The sequence below is a fragment of the Manis javanica genome, chromosome 15 (genome assembly GCF_040802235.1).
Source record: "Manis javanica isolate MJ-LG chromosome 15, MJ_LKY, whole genome shotgun sequence".
NCBI classification, from domain to species: Eukaryota; Metazoa; Chordata; class Mammalia; order Pholidota; family Manidae; genus Manis; species Manis javanica.
Genome location: NC_133170.1, coordinates 32,627,191 through 32,647,468, shown reverse-complemented (window position 1 = coordinate 32,647,468; position 20,278 = coordinate 32,627,191). Strand labels below are relative to the sequence as shown.

At 42.0% G+C, this 20,278-nt stretch overlaps 1 protein-coding gene across 27 annotated transcripts in view; it reads right to left on the bottom strand.

The window, feature by feature from the left end:
• The window catches only part of CACNA1C (calcium voltage-gated channel subunit alpha1 C), a 654,724-nt gene that overhangs the window by 21,613 nt on the left and 612,833 nt on the right, over positions 1–20,278 (bottom strand). For all 27 annotated transcript variants that reach the window (XM_037014885.2, XM_037014891.2, XM_037014892.2 and 24 more), the window contains 5 exons: positions 15,125–15,290; positions 14,442–14,569; positions 13,666–13,762; positions 11,695–11,797; positions 891–992 (listed from right to left, as the gene is read on the bottom strand). In XM_037014885.2, the coding sequence (XP_036870780.1) occupies positions 891–992; positions 11,695–11,797; positions 13,666–13,762; positions 14,442–14,569; positions 15,125–15,290 (596 nt within the window). The remainder of the gene's footprint in view (positions 1–890; positions 993–11,694; positions 11,798–13,665; positions 13,763–14,441; positions 14,570–15,124; positions 15,291–20,278) is intronic.

Below are 20,278 nucleotides of genomic sequence, written 5' to 3'. Positions count from 1 at the left end.
ATGGTTTCACTATATCCAGAATTTTCCAGGAATATAATTGCTGTGTAAATTGATGGAAGGCTGTACTATGTTTGTTTCATTTTTTACTTGACTAACAGGGGTTCACATTTTGTAATATCGTGTCCCTGGTGCTTCTTGTGGTATCTGACCTGCCTGTATTAATCTGCATTTAGTCCATATATACACATGTACATAGGTACATGTATGCACACACATGTATGTGTGTATATATATATATACATGCTTATTTAAATATACTTAGCTTTTACTTCAAAATCAAAATACAAAATGTTGACAATACCTAATTTTATTTTAACCCCAATTGTTCATATGAGTGGGTGCGTGCAAGTATTTCACTGGTTAATTGTAATTTCTGGCCTAGTTGTGCCTGAACATTTATATGTTGAAAAGATTTGATTTTCGTACATTTTATATTAAGTTAAAGTGTTATATTGATATTTTGGAAATTATAATATGTAGGAAGGTTATATTCTCTTTGGTTTGATGAGGTGGAGAAACACTGGCCTAAGAACAAAAAGATTTTCAACCAAGAGAGCGTCTCCGCGGGTGCTGCTTCCAGGGCCTTGCTCTTCCTTGCATTCAGCCAGGGCTTTATGGGAAAGGCTGTACTTTGCCCAGTCTCCTTGGAAGTTCTGCCAACCCTTGGGCGCTGAGGGGTCTTTCCCTGCTTATCTGTGAAATGCAGAATTGGACCAGATTTCCAACCTGACAGCCTGTATCCGTGTTTGTGAGGGGCCTGGCCCCCTCGCCTTCTGACCAGTCAGGCCTTTGAGCCCCGCAGGAAGGGTTGGGGGAAAGGGGCCTCGCGCAAGCCTGGTGGGCTGCAGAACCGGGCAGGGGCCGAGGTGAGAGAGCCCGGGCGTACTCACCGCCTGCAGGGGGCACCACCTGGTCCAGCAGCTTCATGCTGGTCCGTTTCCAGATCTTCTTGATTATGGCCCGCAGCTCCTCATTGGCTTGTTCCAGGTTCCCTGGGGGGAAAGCAAGCTGAAAATTGTCCTCTGCCCCGAGGCGGGCCCTCTCACGGGGCTCCTGCCCTCAGTGGAAGCCGCTCGAGCGAGGGCCCTCTGCCCAACGGAGAGCCCCGGCCCGAGCGCCCGCCACCCCGCCGCCGGTGGGCGCCCTCGCCCCGCACGCCGCTGCCCCTCCGGACGCCACCTGGGGTGGTCGGCAGCTACCCGCTAGGGGCCCCGGGGGCCGCTCCGGGCGGCGCTTCTCAGCCGTCCCAGGGTCGTGAGGGAACCGCGGGCGCCCGGAGGAGGAGCGGCCCCGGGCGCCGGCGGGGCGGCCGCGCGGGACTCTTGTCAAAGCCCTTGGCTGCTCCCGCGGGGAGGAGGCGGGGCGCAGAGGCCAGGGCCCTGGCTTCGGGGTCCCGGAGCGCGTCCGGGCCTCCCCTCCTGTCCGTAAGCGGGCAGCCGCGGGATACCCTAGGCTGAGGGAAGCTCTGCGCGCTGCTGCCGGAGAGGTGCGGCGGGCGGCTCCTGCTCCGCCAGTGCGCGTACTTCCCGGCGGACGGGTGCGGCCCGGGATTAGCTCGCGGTGTGTGTCCTATCACCTCAAAACAGGGGGACTGTCCAGGTGGGCCTGGCCACATCACAGGTGCAGCTCCCAGTCTGAGCCGGTCCTGCGGGGGTGACGCCGGCATGGTGACTGTAGTTAACGCTGCACTCCGTGTTTGAAAGTTGCTAAGGGAGCAGATCTTATAAGTTCAAAGCACAAGAAAAAAAATGTACCTACGTGTAGTGGCAATTGTTAACCACACGAATTGTGGGGATCATTTCTTAATATACACAAATATGGAATCATGCTGTACATCTGAAACTAACACTGTTACATGTCCATTATACCTCAGTAAAAACAAGTACACGCGCAAAGTAATGCATGAAGGGGATCAAAAGATAAAAGTAGATGGTTCTCTCCAGGGGCAGCAGGATGAGACGGTGGGGAAGCCGCAGGATGAGACGGTGGGGAAGCCACACTGGTACTACTGACTCACCGGAGAGGCAGCCCGGCTGAGCCAGTTCTGGAACTGCAAAAAATGAGTTCTGCCAACCACCTGAACGAGCTGACTTCGGCCTTGTGAGGGCCTAGGCAGAGAACTGAGCTACCCTGTGGCTGGGCTCCTGGCCTCTAGAACTGTGAGCTAATAACTGGGTGCTCTTTTGAGCCAAAACACATGTGGAGACAGGTTACACAGTGCTGGGAGATCAATATCCTGCTATCGCACATGCACACGGGAGGCAGCCAGTCAGGGCTGTGTGGCCTTGCCAGTGAGGCTCCCTTGGAAGGAAGCCCAGCAGGGGGCTGTGAGAGGCAGTGACAATTCCCGAATCCCCTGTGTGAGCGCTGTGCCCAGACAGTGCCTGAAGCTAGAGGACAACCCTGGCGTTGCCATCAAGGATGCAACACTTCATGACTGAGTCCCCTTGCTGGTTAAGGTAGTGTTTTCTGACCTATGTGGTGAAGGGGTCCTAATTAATCTAGTGCTCACAAATACTTCTCTTCTGCGTGGGGGATAATGGTGTCCCCCAGATTTACGTCTACAGGGAACCTTAGCATATGACCTTAGTTGGAAATAGGGTCTTTGCAGATGTGATTAGTTAAGATGAGGTCGTACTCAATTAGGGTGGGCCCCAAAGCCAGCACAATGGGGTCCTTATACAAAGGCCATGTCCTATAGGAACACACCCAGGAAGAGGCCAGGTGATGAGGGAGGCAGAGACTGGAGCGATGAAGCTTCAGGCCAGGGAGCACCAAACACGCCTGCTGCACCACAGGAAAGAGAGGGCACGGGACAGGGTGTACCCCTGGGTCTCCAGAAGGAGCCAGCCCCACTCACACTTGGATCTTAGACTTCTGGCCTCCTGAACTGTGACGGAACAAATTTCTGCTGCCCAGTTTGTTTAAAGGCGCCCAGTTTGTGGTAATTTGTTATGTCAGGGAGACCCAGGCAAAGCATAGGGTCTTCCAAAAAGATCTTCCACATTTTTCAAGCCTTAATTTATTCTCACAGTGATCTATGTTAACAGTGGGACTTCCTTCGTGGTTGTTTCAGGTCATCTAGATACTTAAAAATATCTTCCTTCTGTTTTCCAAAGGTTGCTTGGGCTTTGTTCTCTGAAGCAGGTGTTAATTTCTCTCCAATTTCTTCCTCTCTCAAAGTCTGAGGGTAATGATTGATGGCAGACTTAGTGTATCAAATTTAGATGCTTTCTCAGGTTTCTTTCTGGTGCTTCTAAGATCTTCCCTTTGTCTTCCAGACTTAAGAATTTAACACCTTTGTAGGGGTTTGTCTCTGAGAAAGGTTTGCCCTGAGTTGGTACTGTGGTTCTTTCTTGTTTTAAATTTTATTTTACTATGGTAATAACACTTACATGAGATCTATCTGCCTAGCAGAATTTTAAGTGTACGATGCAGTCCCGTGAGCTACTGTTCAGCAGATGCATGTCTGTGGTTTTAAAATTTTTCTTAAATCTTGACTTGACTGTAGTTCCCACGTGGCTGGCTTTTCCCCTTGGCTCTGCAATGTTTATTTCTTTGAGACTGGCTATGTGTCTGTGATAATTTGGGGCCAGCTCCTTCACCTTGCTTGTCAGCTGTTGGATTCTAGCTGGCCTTGGTTTGTTCTGACAGTGCTGAATCCTGGTCTCGGTGTGGTCAAGCTTTTAATTCCTCCATGGAATGAGGATTTACATCCTCAATTTATAGCAAAAGCTCTAAGTATCTCAGAACATGCCTTCTGGCAGTCACTGTATCTTCTCTTCTTAGAAAAGAAAATCTTTCTGGACGTAATTGTAGTAATAATCATTGTAGAAAATTTGGAAAGTAACAAAAGTAAATGAAGAAGGTAAAAGTCACCGCTAAGCCTACCACCCAGTGATAATCAATGTTAACACATTCACACTTCCAGTTTTACCCCCAGCTATACATACACATGTGTATATTACTGTGTGTTTAATTTTTTGGGGTCAGAAACAGGCCTATTTACAGGTATTTCAGGCTGAGCTATTGCACTGGCTAATGAAAGCATATTTTTTAGCCTTTTTTTTCTTTTGCATTTGCTTGACTTTTTCTTTTTAAAAATTGAAGTATAATTAACATACAATATCCTATTAGTTTCGTTTACATCATAATTGATACATGCTTTGATATTTTTATATTTTACAAAGTGATCATCATATCATGATAAATGTAGTTACCATCTGTCACCATATAAACTAAGTAGAGTATTATTGACTATGTATTTATTCCCTGTGCTGAACATCACATCTCCATGACTGTTTTATAACTGGAAGTCTGTACCTCTTTAATCCCCTTCACCTATTTTGCCCAACCCCCACCCCCTCCCCTCTCTGATAACCAACAGTTTGTTTCCTGTACTTTTAAGTCTGTTTCTGCTTTGTTTGTTTTGCTTTTTAGATTACAAATGTAAGTGAAATAATGTGGTATTTGTTTTTCTGTATCTGACTTATTTCACCTAGCATAATACCCTCTAGGTCCATCCACATTATCACAAATGGTTACGATTTCATTCTTTTTTATGGCTGAGCAATATTATATATATATTGTAAGCAATATATATATATATTATGTGATATATACATATCACATCTTCTTTACCCATTCATCTGTTAATGGACATTTATCAATATCTTAGCTATTGTAAAAAATGCTGCAAAGAACAGAGGGGTGCATATATCTCTTTGGATTTGTGTTTTCATTTTCTTTGGATAAATATCAGAAGTGGAATTGGTGGATTGTATGTTAATTCTATTTTTAATTTTTTTAGGAACCTCCATACTGTTGTTTCCCATAGTGGCTACATAAACTGACATTCTCACCTGCAGTGTGAGAGGATTCCCTTTTCTTCACATCCTTGCCAACACTTGTTGTTTTTGTCTTTTTGATACTGGTAAGTCTGACAGGTATGAGGCAATACCTTATTGTGGTGTTGATTTGCATTTCCCTGATGATTAATATGTTGAGCATCTTTTCATGTGCCTGTTGGCCATCTGTGCATTTTCTTTGGAAAAATGTCTATTCAAGTCCTCCGACTCCTGTTTTTTGTTGAGTTGTTTCTTTGATGTTGAGTAGTGTATGTGCTTTATATTTTTTGGATATTACCCTTGTATCAGGTGTGTGATCTGCAAACATCTTCTCCCATTCCATAGGCTGCCTTTTTGTTTTGTTAATGGTTTCCTTGGCTGTGCCGAAGTTTTTTAGTTTGATGTCTCATTTATTTATTTAGCTTTTGTTGCCCTTGCCTGAGGAGACTGGTCCAAAAAATGTTGCTAAAACCAGATTCAAAGAGCTTACTGCCTATGTTTTTTCTAGGAGTTTTATGGTCTTACATTTAATCAATTTTGAATTTATTTTGTATGTGGTCCAGTGTCATTCTTTTGCATGTAAGCTGTCCAGTTTTCCCAACACTACTTAATGAAGAGACTCACTTTTCCCCATGGTATATTCTCTCCTCCTTTGTTATAGATTAATTTATTATTTATTTCTGGGCTTTCTATTTTGTTACATATACTGATCTAAGTGTCTATTTTTGTGTCCATATCATACTGTTTTGATTACTATAACTTTTGTCATATAGTTTGATAGCAGGGAGTGTGATACCTCCAGCTTTGTTCTTCTTTCTCAATATTTTTTTGGCTCTTTGGGGTCTTTTGTGGTTCCATACAAATTTTAGGATTCATTGTTCTAGTTCTGTGGAAAATGCCATTGTATTTTGATAGGGATTTCATTGAATCTGTAGACTGCTTTTGGTAGTATGGACATTTAAATGGTACCAATTCTTCCAATCCATGAGCATGGAATATCTTTCCATTTATTTGTGTCTTCTTCAATGTCTTACAGTTTTCAAAATACAGATCTTTTACCTCCATGGTTAAATTTATTCCTAGGTATTTTAATCTTTTTGATGCAGCATTAAATTTTTCTTTAAATTGTTTTCTTAATTTCTCTTTCTGATAGCTCATTATTAGTGTATAGAAACAAACCTGATTTATGTATGTTTATTTTGTATTGAGACTTTACTGAGTTCACTTGTTAGTTCTAATTTTTTTGGTAATGTTTTTAGGGTTTTCTATATATAGTATCATGTCATCTGCAAATAGTGACAGTTTTACTTCTTCCTTTCCAGTTTGGGTATCTTTTATTTTTTTTATTGCCTAATTGCTGTGGCTAGGACTCCCAATACTATGCTGAATAAAAGTGATGAGTGAGCATCTTTATTTTGTTCCTGATTTTAGGGGAAAAGCTTTCAGTTTTTCACCATTGAGTATGATGTTAGCTGTGGGTTTGTCATATACAGCCTTTATAATTTTGAGGTACAGACCTTCTCTACCCACTTTGCTTAATTTTTTAAAAAATCACAAAAGGAAGTTGAATTTTGTCCAATGGTTTTTCTGTATCTAGTAAGATAATTATATGATTTTATCCTTCTTTTTGTTAGTGTGGGGTTTCAAGTTGATCAACTTGTGGATATTGAGCCATCCTTGCATCCCTGGAATAATCCCACTTGATCATGGTGTATGATCATTTTAACATATTTTTGAATTTGGTTTGCTAATATTTTGTTGAGGATTTTTGCATCTATGTTCATTAGGGATACCTATAGTTTTCTTTTATTGTGGTGTCTCAGTCTGGTTTTGGTGTCAGGATAATGCTGGCCTCATAAAGTGAGTTCTGTGGCATTCCTTCCTCTTGAACTTTTTGAAATAATTTGAGAAGGATAAATAGTAACTCTTCTTTAAATGTCTGGTAGAATTCTCCCGTGAAGCTATCTGACCCTGGACTTTTGATTTTTGGGAATTTTTAGGTTACTGCTTCAATTTTATTACTTGTAATTGGTGTTTTCAGATTCTCTGTTTCTTTATGATTCAATATCAGAAGGTTGTGTGTTTCTATGAATATATCCATTTTTTTCTAGGTTTTTCACTTTGTTGACATAATCCTTTGTAGTAATCTCTTATGATCCTTTGTATTTCTGTAGTGTCATTTATAATTTCTCTTTCTTTTCTGATTTTGTTTGAGTCTTGATGAGTCCAGTTAGATATTTATCAACTTTGTTTATAATTTCAAAGAATGAGCTTTTAGTTTCACTGATTTCAGCTTTTAGTCTTTTATTGTTTTAAAAAATCTATTTCATTTGTTTCTGCTCTGATCTTTATTTCTCTCCTTCTGTTCACTTTGGGCTTTGTTCTTTTTTGAGTTCCTTTAGGTATAATGTTAGATTGTTTATTTGGGACTTTTCTTGTTTCTTGAGGTAGGTATTTATTACTATGAACTTCCCTCTTGGAACTGCTTTTGCTGTGTCCCACAGATTTTGGAGTGTCGTGTTTCTATTTTAATTTGTCTCAACATATTTTTTGATTTCTTCATTGACACATTGGTTGTTTAGTAACATGTTCAGTCTCCATGTGTTTGTGTTTTTTTTCCAATTTTCTTCTTATAATTTCTAGTTTCATAGTGTTGTAGTTGAAAAGACGCTTGATATGATTTCAATATTGAATTTATTGAGACTTGTTTTGACGATGAACATATGATCTATCCTGGAAAATGTTCTGTATATACTTGAAAAGAATGTGTATTAGGCTGTTTTTGGATGAAATGATCTGTATATATCAAGTTCATCTGGTCTACTGTGTCATTCAGGTTCATATTTTCTCATCGATTTTCCATCTGGATGATCTATTTATTGATATAAGTGGGGTATTAAAGTTCCTTACTATTATTGTATTGCCTTCAATTTTTTCCCTTATGTTTGTTAATATTTGCTTTATATATTTTGGTGTTCCTACATTTGGTGATAAATATTTTTGAGTATTATATACTCTTCTTGGATTAATCCCTTTATTGTTATGTAATGCCCTTCTCTGTCTTGTTGCAATCTTTGCTTTAAAGTCTGTTGTGTCTGATATGAATATTACTACATCAGCATTCTTTTCACTTCCATTTGCATGAATATCTTTTTCTGTCCCTTCACTTTCAGTTCTGTGTTTGTCTTTAGATATGAATTGAGTTTCTTATAGGCAGCATATAGATGGGCCTTGTTTCTTATCCATTCATCTACCTTTAGTCTTTTCATTGCAGCATTTAGTGTATTTACATTTCAAGTAGTTATTGATAGATATGCAATTATTGCCATTTGTTAATTGTTTTCAAAGTTCTTCTCTGTTCCTTTTTTCTCTTGCTCTCTCCCCTTGTGGTTTGATGGTTTTCTTTAGTGTTATATTTGGGCTCCTTTTGCTTTACTATTTGCATCTATTGTAGGTTTTTGGTTTTTGGTTGCTGTGAGGTTCATATTAATTGAGATGTATATATAAAAGTTTATTTTAAGCTGATAGTTGCTTAAGTTTGAATGCATTTAAAAAGCACTACATTTTTACTCCCCATATTTTATGTTTTTGATATCTTAGTTGACATCTTTTAATTTTGTGTATCACTTAACTACTTATTTTAGTTATAGTTAATTTTATTCTTTTGTCTTTTAACATTCATGCTAACATTTTAAGTGGCTGATTTACTGCCTTAATTATGTATTTGCATTTATAAATATTATTTTATTTCATATATTTTCTTATTTTCTATTATGGCCTTTTCTTTTCTACTTCAAGAAGACACTTAAACATTTCTTGTAAGTCTGGTTCAGTAGTGATGAACTTCATTAGCTTTGCTTGTGTCAGAGACTTTCTATCTCTCCTTCGATTCTGAATGAAAGCACTGCCAGATAGAGTGTTCTTCACTGTAAGTTTCTCTCTTTCAGCCCTTTAAATACATCTTATCACTCCTTTCTGGCCTGCAAAGTTTCTGCTGAAAATAAGTTGATAGTCTTATGGGTTTCCTTTGTGTATCATTCTTTGTTTTTTTCTTGCTGACTAAGATTTTCTCTTTATGTTTAATTTTTGGCATTTCATTATAATGTGTCTTGATGTGGATCTCTTTGGGTTCATCTTGTTTGGGACTCTGTAATTCCTGAATCTGGATGTCTGTTTCCTTCTACAGGTTAGAGAAGTTTTCAACCATTTTTTCAAATAATTTTCTGCCTCCTTCTCCTTCTGGGACTCCTATAATGTGAATGTTAGTACACTTGATATTGTTCCAGAGGTCCCTTAAACTATTCTCATTTTTAAAAGTTCATTTTTCTTTTCATTGTTCTGATTGGGTGATTTCCACTATTCTATTTCCTAGGTCACTGATACATTCTTCTGTATCATCTGATCTGTTGAACCTTTCTAGAATACTTTTCAACTCAGTTATTGCGTTCTTTAGCTGTGTGACTTCTGTTTGGTACTTTCCTATATTTTCTAACTCATTGTTGAAATTCTCAGTGTAAACCTACATTCTTTCCTCAAGTTTGATGAGAATCTTTATGACCATTACTTTGATCTCTATCTGGTAACTTACTTATCTCTGTTTCATTAGGGTTTTTTTCTGGGGTTTTATCTTGTTCTTTCATTTGGAATATATTTCTTTGTCTCCTCATTTTGTTTAACTTGCTGTGTTTGTTTCTACAAATTAGGCAGAAGAGCTATTTCTCTCAGTCTTGAAGGAAAAGCTTTGTGTAGGAACTGCATGTACTCAGTGGTTGTGGCTGGCTGGTTGGAGCTGGAGTGGGTGTGGACTGGGAGAAGGGGCCAGGCACTCTGTGCCTGGCTGCCCTGGTGGAATGGCTGGAGCTGAAATGGGTATGGGCTAGGGCTTTCTGAGGTGCTCTGTGCTGGCTGCCCTGGAGCTGAAGAGGGTGTGGGTCAGGATGCTCTGTGCAGGGGGTGCCCTGGTGAAATGCCTGGGGCTAGAGTGGGTGTGTGATGGGGGTGTCCTGGTGTGCATCATGCTAGGGCAATTCTGGCAAAAGAGCTTGGTTGGGCAAAGGCCCCAGAGGGTTCTGGAGTTGGTGTGCGCTAGGGGCCTGGGGCTTGCTGGGTGGCAGGACAGCTAGAGCACCTGGACTGACCCTGTTGCACTATCAAGGCAGAAGGGGAATGTGAACAGTGGTGCTCCCTACACCTCCAGTACCAGAGCTAAGCAGTTCCCCAACCATGTGGCAGTGCTCTAGGGTTAGTAAACACATTTCCTTCACCAGCAGTCTAGTTGCTCCTTAAACTGTGTTTTTTCCCCTTGCCCCAGGACAGTCAACTCTATGTCCTGCCCCTCAGTGATAGCACTCCCTACTGCAGGGCTGTGCTGGGGTGGGGCCCTCTCTGCTATTGGTCTCCATCCCCCCTGCTGTTCTCTATATGGTCCTTGTGCAGTAGGTGTCTGCTCAGCCCTTAGCTCCTCCTCACTAGGAACTGGTCTGTGTGTAGGTGTGTCTGTGGGACAAGGTGGGTTCAGGGTCTCCCTACACTGCCATCTTGGGCTGCCTACCTCAGCCTTTGTTTCTTTTGACTTTAGCAACAGCACTTCAACTATTTTTAATTTTTAAAAGATTATCTCCTTATTTTTACATGCATCTTGCTGGTCTGCTTGTTTTTCTTCATTTTAGATGTTTCTATTATTTTCTGGAGGGATTTAACTGAGGGACAGCACCTCTTTGGGTCATTCACTGAGCTGGATCCCTGCATATCATTCCTTTCTTATTTTACAAATGAAGAAACTGAAGTACACAGAGAATAAATGACTAATCACACATGTTATCAGATTCAAGTCTCCCAACTCCCTGCCCAGTGCTCCTTCTACTGCATCAAAGGAAAACACTGACTGGCAGCCTGACTCTTAAGATCAACACATCTGGGCCTTCTCTAATTGCTATACCAGTGGATTTCAAACTTTAGTTCACATAGGAATCATCCACGCAGCTGATTCAAAATGTATATTCCCAAGTCCCACCCTCAGAGCCCTATCTATTTCTCAGATCTGGGCTGGTGCTTGGGATTCAGCATTTGAAACAAGCTCCAACAGCTGAATCTGGGCACATGGTTATTTGACCAAACTCCATGAAACACTGTCACCTTGGAGAGCAACTGCATCTTAGGTACACTTTATATAGCCTTCTCCACAGAGAGGTCCACAGGTACCTATCAATTGTAAGGAGAGCAGATTATGTCAGCCAAGGCTGCTGCTAGCCCAGAGGGTGCCTTTGTGCAAACTAGAAGCATCCCTCCAGGAGGACACAGCCCAGAGGGAACACAGCCTGACGAGTGGAGCAGAGAGGATTTTAACCCTTACCTGTTGCCTGGCTGAGCACCTGGTTCCAAGTGCAGCCTGTACAACTGCATGTGATGACCTTGCCCATAGTCACCATTTGTCACTGTGACCCCTTCCTGACACAGGTCCTTTTAATTTAAAAAGAGTTGAACATTTGAGAGACCCTCTTGCAGCCAGTAAAATTCCATTTGGATGGGGCTTGTTCCTGCTTCTAACACTAATCTCCTGCTTCTGACCTGTACCCTATGATTTTAAGATATCACCCAGAATAATTTCTAGGGTTTGATGGGAAGTTTAGTTTCAAAATAACTAAGCTAGAGGCAGAGAGGCCATTCAAGAAGCAAAGCAAACATGAGCAGGCCAGCCTCTTTCATGTGCCTGCATGTGCAGGTTATCACTGAACAACTGCTGTGATGCTGTACAGGACAGGCAGGTCCCAGGAGTACTTTGCAGGCTTTTGAGTTTCTCTTCGGTTGGTGTGCTAGATATTCCGAGTGGCCCTCAGATGACCCTTACCTTCTGTTTTGATCCTCAGGGCTGTCCGGACGAGGGCAAACAGGGTGGCGTTGAACATAACTGTCCCGTCGCTGTTCAGAGGCATGTTCATGGAGACCAGGCGCTGGAGGGGATGGGGAGCAACGTCGGTGATCATGGCACATGGTTCTGAGAGGACCTACAGAGCCACCATGGCAGGAAAATGCTGGGAGGGGCTTGAAATCATGTGTGTGTGTGAGGAGCAGGTGGGGGGTCTGAAGCGTGGGGTGCTGAAATGTATTCCAAACCTGCTCTGGGGAGAATCTTGGCTCTGCAACGAGTCCTGTCACCACTCTGCACACAGTGAGGGAGGGATGGAATTTGTTCTTGTGAGACCTTTGCTTCCACAAAAGGATGTTCAGTCCACCGACTCCCTTCCCTGCCAGAATGTCTGTTCGGGCATATGGGTATGCTCTTGACTGGCAACAAAGAGCAGTGTGTGGGCCAGGCACTTGCCGGGAGCCACCTGCCAGCCAGCATTCATCTGAAGCCACAGAGGTGAGACAATGCTGGGGATTTTGCTTGCAGGAGATGCCATGTATCTCTTTTCTATATAATGAAAAACATGCCTCGACATCAAGGAGGATCAGAAGCTTGCTGGCACTGGGTAGGGCTGGACTGCCTCCTTCTCTCCTTCCAAACCACCCACATAGCTTCCATGCCCTTTGGGGGCCTCAGCACACAGCAGGTCATTATGAGAAAGCACACCATGGAACTCATTCTGCATCTGCACTCAGGATGTGGTCAAGGAGGCTATCTGGTAGGTCGCATGGTGTCCTTCTGTGCCAAGAGGGTCATTATTTCCTGGGTCACTAGATCTTCTTGATCTAGTTGTACAGTGGCTGTTGGGAAACCTAGCGCCAATCTGCAGCTGCCCGGTCCTGAGCAGAGGCCCTGACGGGGACCCCGCAGCCCCCGCAGGCTGCACTCGCCTCTGCTCCTATTTTCCGCTGTGCTTCCATGAACAGTAAATTACACTTCATTTGTACTCTTTTGTTCCCTCATGTTGTCTATACCCATGGAAGATCTTTTAAAATTCTTTTTGGAACAAAGTGGGGGTACACATGAGAAAAAACTGAGTCAAACAGAGCACAAGTAGAGGGATCTGTGTTCCTTCAATTTTCCATGTTCCACATGTGGATTATCCACAGAGCCAAATTTTTCTATTTGTGCTTTTTCCTCTCTACAGCCCTCTGCCCTCACTTCCCCCCAAGCTCCTATTCAGATCATTCCAACAGGGAGCACAGAATGGTGACAGTGGGAATTGAAGGAAGAGGGGAGAGAGTGGAAATGCACTCCTCAGCAGCTGCTGGACCCCTTGGCTGGGATCACAGCGAGGCAAGAGAGGCGCCTGGCATGCAGGTTAAGGGGGCTCACCCTCAGGCACACGCAAGGGACACAGGAGCAAGAATCGGCTCCAACAGAACCTAAGGTGTTTTCCTTGACCTTTTCTGGGTCACAGGCTCACTTAGAGATCTGATGAAAATGATCGCTCCTCTCCCTAGTACAATTTGGGAGGGTTTCTATTGTTCTGTGTGCAGTTTTAGGACTTCATGGGTCCCTGAAGCTGATGCATGGGCTCTCTGAAGATCTCTGACCCCAGGAAAGAACCCCTAATCCATCTATTCTAGGCTGGGAAGTCTTCCAGGATGCCCAGGAGATGCAGCCTGGCAGGCAGCAAAGCCCTGCTAGGAAGAAGGTCCTCTGTTCAGGATGAGGCACATGGCTTGTTGGGACATGAGGCGCTCACTTCATTTTTCCTTTAGAGTCTGAGAACTTATTGCTGGAAGGAACCTTAAAATATAATCTGGCTCAGGCTCATTTCATTAGGCACATAAAGTACTGCCTTCATTCCATTAAAGGGCCAATGGCCTGGCCAAGATCATGAAACAGATAGGTGCCCTGCCTTCCGTATTTGCTCTCTCTCTCCCACGAATGCAGATCCTCTCTTACTTTGCAAGCCACACGGTGAGGGCACAGCTTCCCGAAACCCAGTGGGGGCTGAATCCGCCGGAGCAAGGTCACTACATCTAGGTGTTTGATACGACCCCTGGAAGAGGGAGAGGGGAGGGAAAGATCAGTCAGAGGGCCAGTCTCAGCCAGCAGCCCAGGACCTGCGAGGTGGGGGTGCACCTGCAGGAGGAACTCTCGGTAGGGTTATGGTGTGCTCAGGTCAATGGATGTGCTCTCCACTGGCAACAGAGAGCCAGGAGGCCATAGTCCTGTTGGCCAAACTGGGTGCCATGCTGCAGAATGGCATAGTAGAACTCCAAAACCAGTATACACATATTTAGATTCTAGTGAGCAAAGTCCCATCAGCGCTGTGTTCAAGGCCGAAAGGGCTCCACAGCGCAGCAAAATCCTCCACACGTCCTTGCGGCTTCAACCAGACAACCATCTGACTGAAAGGTACTAAGTGTCAACCAAAAGTGACCAATTGGTGAGTGCATCCTTGGACCCGAGGCAGGAATGGAACGAGATTTATCTGATCCTAAGCATCTGAACTTGAGTATTTACTGGGTATTCCTGACATGAAATCTTCTATCCTTTTATTCAACTGAAAATGACAGCTGTGTTCTTGGCTTGGCTAAAGGCGCCTGGCTTCCTATTTCTGGATGACTCTTGACCCTGGGGTGTGTGATTCAGTGTTTTCCAGTCAATACACCCAATGCTGACCTATCTTGAACCTCTCAGCTTTGGGAAATCAGGATTTCTGTCTGGGCACTTACTTGGCTTCAGGGTCATACTCTGCCCAAATTCTTTTAAATTCGTCCAGATGGTGGGGACCAAGGATTGACCAGTCCCTTGTCAGGTAGTCAAAGTTGTCCATGATGACAGCCACAAAGAGGTTGATGATCTGCAAAGAACATGGAGAACCATGATTTTCCCAAAGACGACCTTCTTATACCACCTGAATCCACTTTTCCAGTTGGTGGTAGAAGCCAACATTTCTAGAGGACCCCCATATGCCATAATTTTCACTTAAAACAAGTCCCTGGGACTTGGGTGTCTTGGATATGAACTTGATGCAGCTTCCCTGAGAGTTGTGTGGAGTGAATCCCACACATGGGATGGGCAGCATCCCTCACACGCAGCTGCTAGGTAGGGCTGCTGAGCATGGGGCGACTTCATGCACCACCTTCCTCTCACTCCTCAGCAGAGGGCCTCTAGGCCTCCATACACACACCCAGTCCTCGGGAGTGATGCCACCACGTTGGACAAGAAAGACATGGCTGGAGCTTGCTGTGCTTGGGCTTTCTGCCCTTATCTAGTGGTTGGACATTCCTGTTAACTCAGTCTTCCAAGCTGCTTCCTGCGGGGTTCCCCTGACCATGAGCTGTGCAGGTGGAGGGCTTGGGCTGCCTGAACTGCACGAGCTGGCCCATGGCTGCCCGGAGTCTCCTCAGCTTACCAGGAAGGCACAGAGCATGTAGAAGCTGATGAAGTAGAAGACGGCAAAGCTGCTGCCACAGGGCGTTTCCCCTTCTGTGCTGTTGCTGGGCTCTGACTCTGGGGCACACTTCTTCCCTGGCATGCAGGCCAGCATGATGTCCTGCCATGCCTCCCCTGTGGCACACCTAGGGGAGAGAGGCCAGAGAGCCCAACACCCATGGAGTCAGGCTCACAACGCTGGGTTCTCCCCCTGCCCTTGCCCCGTTCTCCTTCCCCAGAGGGCACCACTGCATCGACTCTGGGGTCTATCATTACCTGAGGGCTCTGACACAGCCATGAAATATGAAGATGCATAGCACTGTGTTGAATGTTCTAAATGTTCTAAAATTTTGTTTTTCATAATAACCCATTAATCTGGAATTTATTTTTGTGCTTAATATAAGGTAGAAATATGCTTTATCTTTTTCTGTATAGATAGCCATTTTCTTAATACAGTTTATTGATGAGTCCATCTCTACCTACTGACTTGAAATATCTCTTCATACATAAATTATGCTTCCAGATGCGTGTGGGTCTCACGGCAGCCTTTTCATTCTGTCCCAAGGTTTACTTGTCTATGCTGGTGCTGATGTGCCATGTCTTCTTCATCACTATGGCTTTATATAAATGGTCACAAACTACCTTCCCACAAAGTTCCTTTTTATAGTGAGTCTCACTCTCTCACAGAGTGAGTCCTTCCAGCTTGTTCTTCAAGATTGTCTTGCCTGTCTATTTTCCTTTGCTGTCATTCCATAGACACATTAAAATCAGCGTCTCAAGTTCCATGAATAATCCCATTGATAGTCTTATTGGAATCACATTAAAATACTGATTAACTTGGGGAATTTGACATCTTCATTGTATCAAGTCTCCTACCCGTGGACATGGCACATCTCTCCATTTATTTAGACCTTATTTAGTACCTTTAATACAATTTTATAATTTCTCCACATACTTCTTTTCTTAATTACTTCTTGATATCTTATTTAAAATAAACAAAATGTTGCTATAATAAATGGCTCATTTAAAAAATTCTATTTTCTCTTTGCAACAGATGTAGAAGGAATACAATTGAATTTATATATAGGATTTGCTGAACTCTTTCGTTAGTTCTCTTGTTTCTCTTCTATAGTCCAACCAAGTAATCAATTATTTACTTATTTATTTATTTTTTATTTTGGTATCATTAATCTACAATTACATGAGCAATATTATGTTTACTAGACTCCCCCCATCATCAAGTCATCCCCCACAAACCCCATTATAGTCACTGTCCATCAGTGTAGTAAGATGCTGTAGAATCCTTACTCATCTTCTCTGTGTTGCACAGCCCTCCCCATGCCCCCACCCACATTTACATGCTAATCGTAAGGCCCCCTTTCTTCTTCCTCCCCCTTATCCCTCCCTTTCCACCCATACTCCCCAGTCCCTTTCCCTTTGGTAACTGTTAGTCCATTCTTGGGTTCTGTGATTGTGCTGCTGTTTTGTTCCTTCAGTTTTTCTTTGTTCTTATGCTCCACATAGTGAGTGAAATCATTTGGTACTTGCCTCTCTCTGCCTGGCTTATTTCACTGAGCATAATACCCTCTAGGTCCATCCATGTTGTTGCAAATGGTAGGATTTGTCTTCTTCTTATGGCTGAATAATATTCCATTGTGTATATGTACCACATCTTCTTTATCTGTTCATCTACTGATGGGCACTTAGGTTGCTTCCATTTCTGGGCTATTGTAAATAGTGCTATGATAAACATAGGGGTGCATCTGTCTTTTTCAAACTGGGCTGCTGCATTCTTAGGGTAAATTCCTGGAAGGGGAATTCCTGGGTCAAATGGTATTTCTATTTTTAGTTTTTTGAGGAACCTCCATACAGTTTTCTATAGTGGTTGAACTAATTTACACTTCCACCAGCAGTGTAGGAGGGTTCCCCTTTCTCCACATCCTTGTCAGCATTTCTTGTTATTTGTCTTTTGGATGTTGGCCATCCTAACTGGTGTGAGGTGATATATCATTGTGGTTTTAGTTTGCATTTCTCTGATGATTAGCGATGTGGAGCATCTTTTCATGTGTCTGTTGGCCATCTGAATTTCTTCTTTGGAGAAGTGTTTGTTCAGCTCTTCTGCCAGTTTTTAAATTGGCTTATATGTTGACGTGTGTGAGCTTTTTATATAATTTGAATGTCAACCCCTTATCTGATATGTCATTTATGAATATATTCTCCCATACTGTAGGATGTCTTTTTGTTCTACTGATGGTGTCCTTTGCTGTACAGAAACTTTTTAGTTTGATGTAGTCCCACTTGTTCAGTTTTGCTTTTGTTTCCCTTGCCCAGGGAGATATGTTCATGAAGAAGTTGCTCATGTTTATGTCCAAGAGATTTTTGCCTATGTTTTTTTCTAAGTTTTATGGTTTCATGACTTACATTCAGGTCTTTGATTCATTTTGAATTTACTTTAGTGTATGGGGTTAGACAATAATCCAGTTTCATTCTCTTGCATGTAGCTGTCCAGTTTTGCCAATATCAGCTGTTGAAGAGGCTGTCATTTCCCCATTGTATATCCATGGCTCCTTTATCATGTATTAATTGGCCATATATGCTTGGGTTTATATCTGGGCTCTTTAGTCTGTCCCATTGGTCTATGGGTTTGTTCTTGTGCCAGTACCAAATTGTCTTGATTACTGTGGCTTTGTAGTAGAGCCTGAAGTTGGGGAGCATAATCCCCCCAGCTTAATTCTTCCCTCTCAGGATTGCTTTGGCTATTCAGGGTCTTTTGTGGTTCCATATGAATTTTAAAACTATTTGCTCTAGTTCATTGAAGAATGCTGTTGGTATTTTGATAGGGAGTGCATTGAATCTATAGATTTGCTTTAGGCAGGATGGCCATTTTGACAATACTAATTCTTCCTATCCATGAGCACAGGATGTGTTTCCATTTATTGGTATCTTCTTTAATTTCTCTCATGAATGTCTTGTAGTTTTCAGAGTATAAGTCTTTCACTTCCTTGGTTAGGTTTATTCCTAGGTATTTTATTCTTTTTGATGCAATTGTGAATGTGACTGTTTTCCTGATTTCTCTTCTTCTAGTTCATTGTTAGTTTATAGGAATGCAACAGATTTCTGTGTATTAATTTTTTATACTGCAACTTTACTGAATTCAGACATTAAATCTAGTAGTTTTAGAGTGGATTCTTTAGGGTTTTTTATGTATAATATCATGTCATCTGTAAACAGAGACAGTTTGACTTCTTCCTTACCAATTTGGATGCCTTTTATTTCTTTGTGTTGTCTGATTGCTGTGCCCAGGACCTCCAGTACTATGTTGAATAAAAGTGGGGAGAGTGGGCATCCCTGTCTTGTTCCTAATCTTAGAGGAAAAGCTTTCAGCTTCTCACTGACAAGTATGATGTCGGCTGTGGGTTTATCATATATGGCCTTTATTATGTTGAGGTACTTGCCCTCTATACCCATTTTGTTGAGAGTTTTTATCATGAATGGATGTTGAATTTTGTCAAATGCTTTTTCAGTATCTATGGAGATGATCATGCTGTTTTTGTCCTTCTTATTGTTGATGTGGTGGATGATGTTAATGAATTTTCAAATGTTGTAACATCCTTGCAACCCTGGGATGAATCCCACTTGATAATGATGAATGATCTTTTTGATGTATTTTTGAATGCAGTTTGCTAATATTTTGTTGAGCATTTTTGCATCTATGTTCATCAGAGATACTGGTCTGTAGTTTTCATTTTTGGTGGGGTCTTTGCCTGGTTTTGGTATTAGAGTGATGTTGGCCTCATAGAATGAGTTTAGGAGTATTCCCTCCTCTTACACTTTTTGGAAAACTTTAGGGAGGATGGGTATTAGGTCTTCACTAAATGTTTGATAAAATTCAGCAGTGAAACCATCTGGTCCAGGGATTTTGTTCTTATGTAGTTTTTTGATTACCAGTTCAATTTCTTTGCTGGTAATTGGTCTATTCAGATTTTCTGTTTCTTCCTAAGTCAGCCTTGGGAGGTTGTATTTTTCTAGAAAGTTGTCCATTTCTTCTAGGTTATTCAGTTTGTTACCATATAATTTTTCATAATATACTCTCATAATTCTTTGTATTTCTGTGGTGTCAGTAGTGATTTTTCCTTCCTCATTTCTAATTCTGTTTATGTGTGTATACTCTCTTTTTTTCTTGATAAGTCTGGCTGGAGTTTATCTATTTTGTTTATTTTCTTGAAGAACCAGCTCCTACTTTCATTGATTCTATTACTTTATTCTTCTCAATTTTATTTATTTCTGCTTTAATCTTTATTATGTTCCTCCTTCTACTGACTTTGGGCCTCATTTGTTGTTCTTTTTCTAGTTTCATTAATTGTGAGTTTAGACTGCTTATATGGGATTGTTCTTCTTTCTTGAGGTAGGCCTGTATTGTAATATATTTCCCTCTTAGCACTGCCTTTGCTGTTTCCCACAGATTTTGTGGTGCTGAATTATTGTTGTCATTTGTCTCCATATATTGCTTGATCTCTGTTTTTATTTGGTCATTGATCCATTGATTATTTAGAAACATGTTATTAAGCTTCCATGTGTTTGCGGGCTTTTTAATCATCTTTGTGTAATTTATTTCTGGTTTCATACCTTTGTGATCTGAGAAGCTGGTTGGTACAGTTTCAATCTTTTTGAATTTACTGAGGTTCTTTTGGTGGCCTAGTATATGATCCATTCTTGAAAACGTTCCATGTGCACTTGAGAAGAATGTGTATCTTGTTGCTTTTGGATGGAGTATTCTGTAGATGTCCATTAGTTCCATCTGTTATAATACATTGTTCAGTGCCTCTGTCCCTTTACTTATTTTCTGTCTGGTTGATCTTTTCCTTTAGAGTGAGTGGTGTGTTAAAGTCTCCTAAAATTAATGCATTGCATTTTATTTCCCCCTTTAATTCTGTTAGTATTTGTTTCACATATGTAGGTGATCCTGTGCTGGATGCATAGATATTTATAATAGTTATACCCTCTTGTTGGACGGACCCCTTTATCATTATATAATGTCCTTCTTTGTCTCTTGTTACTTTCTTTGTTTTGAAGTCTATTTTGTCTGATACAAGTACTGCAACTCCTTTTTTCTCCCTATTAGTTTCATGAAATA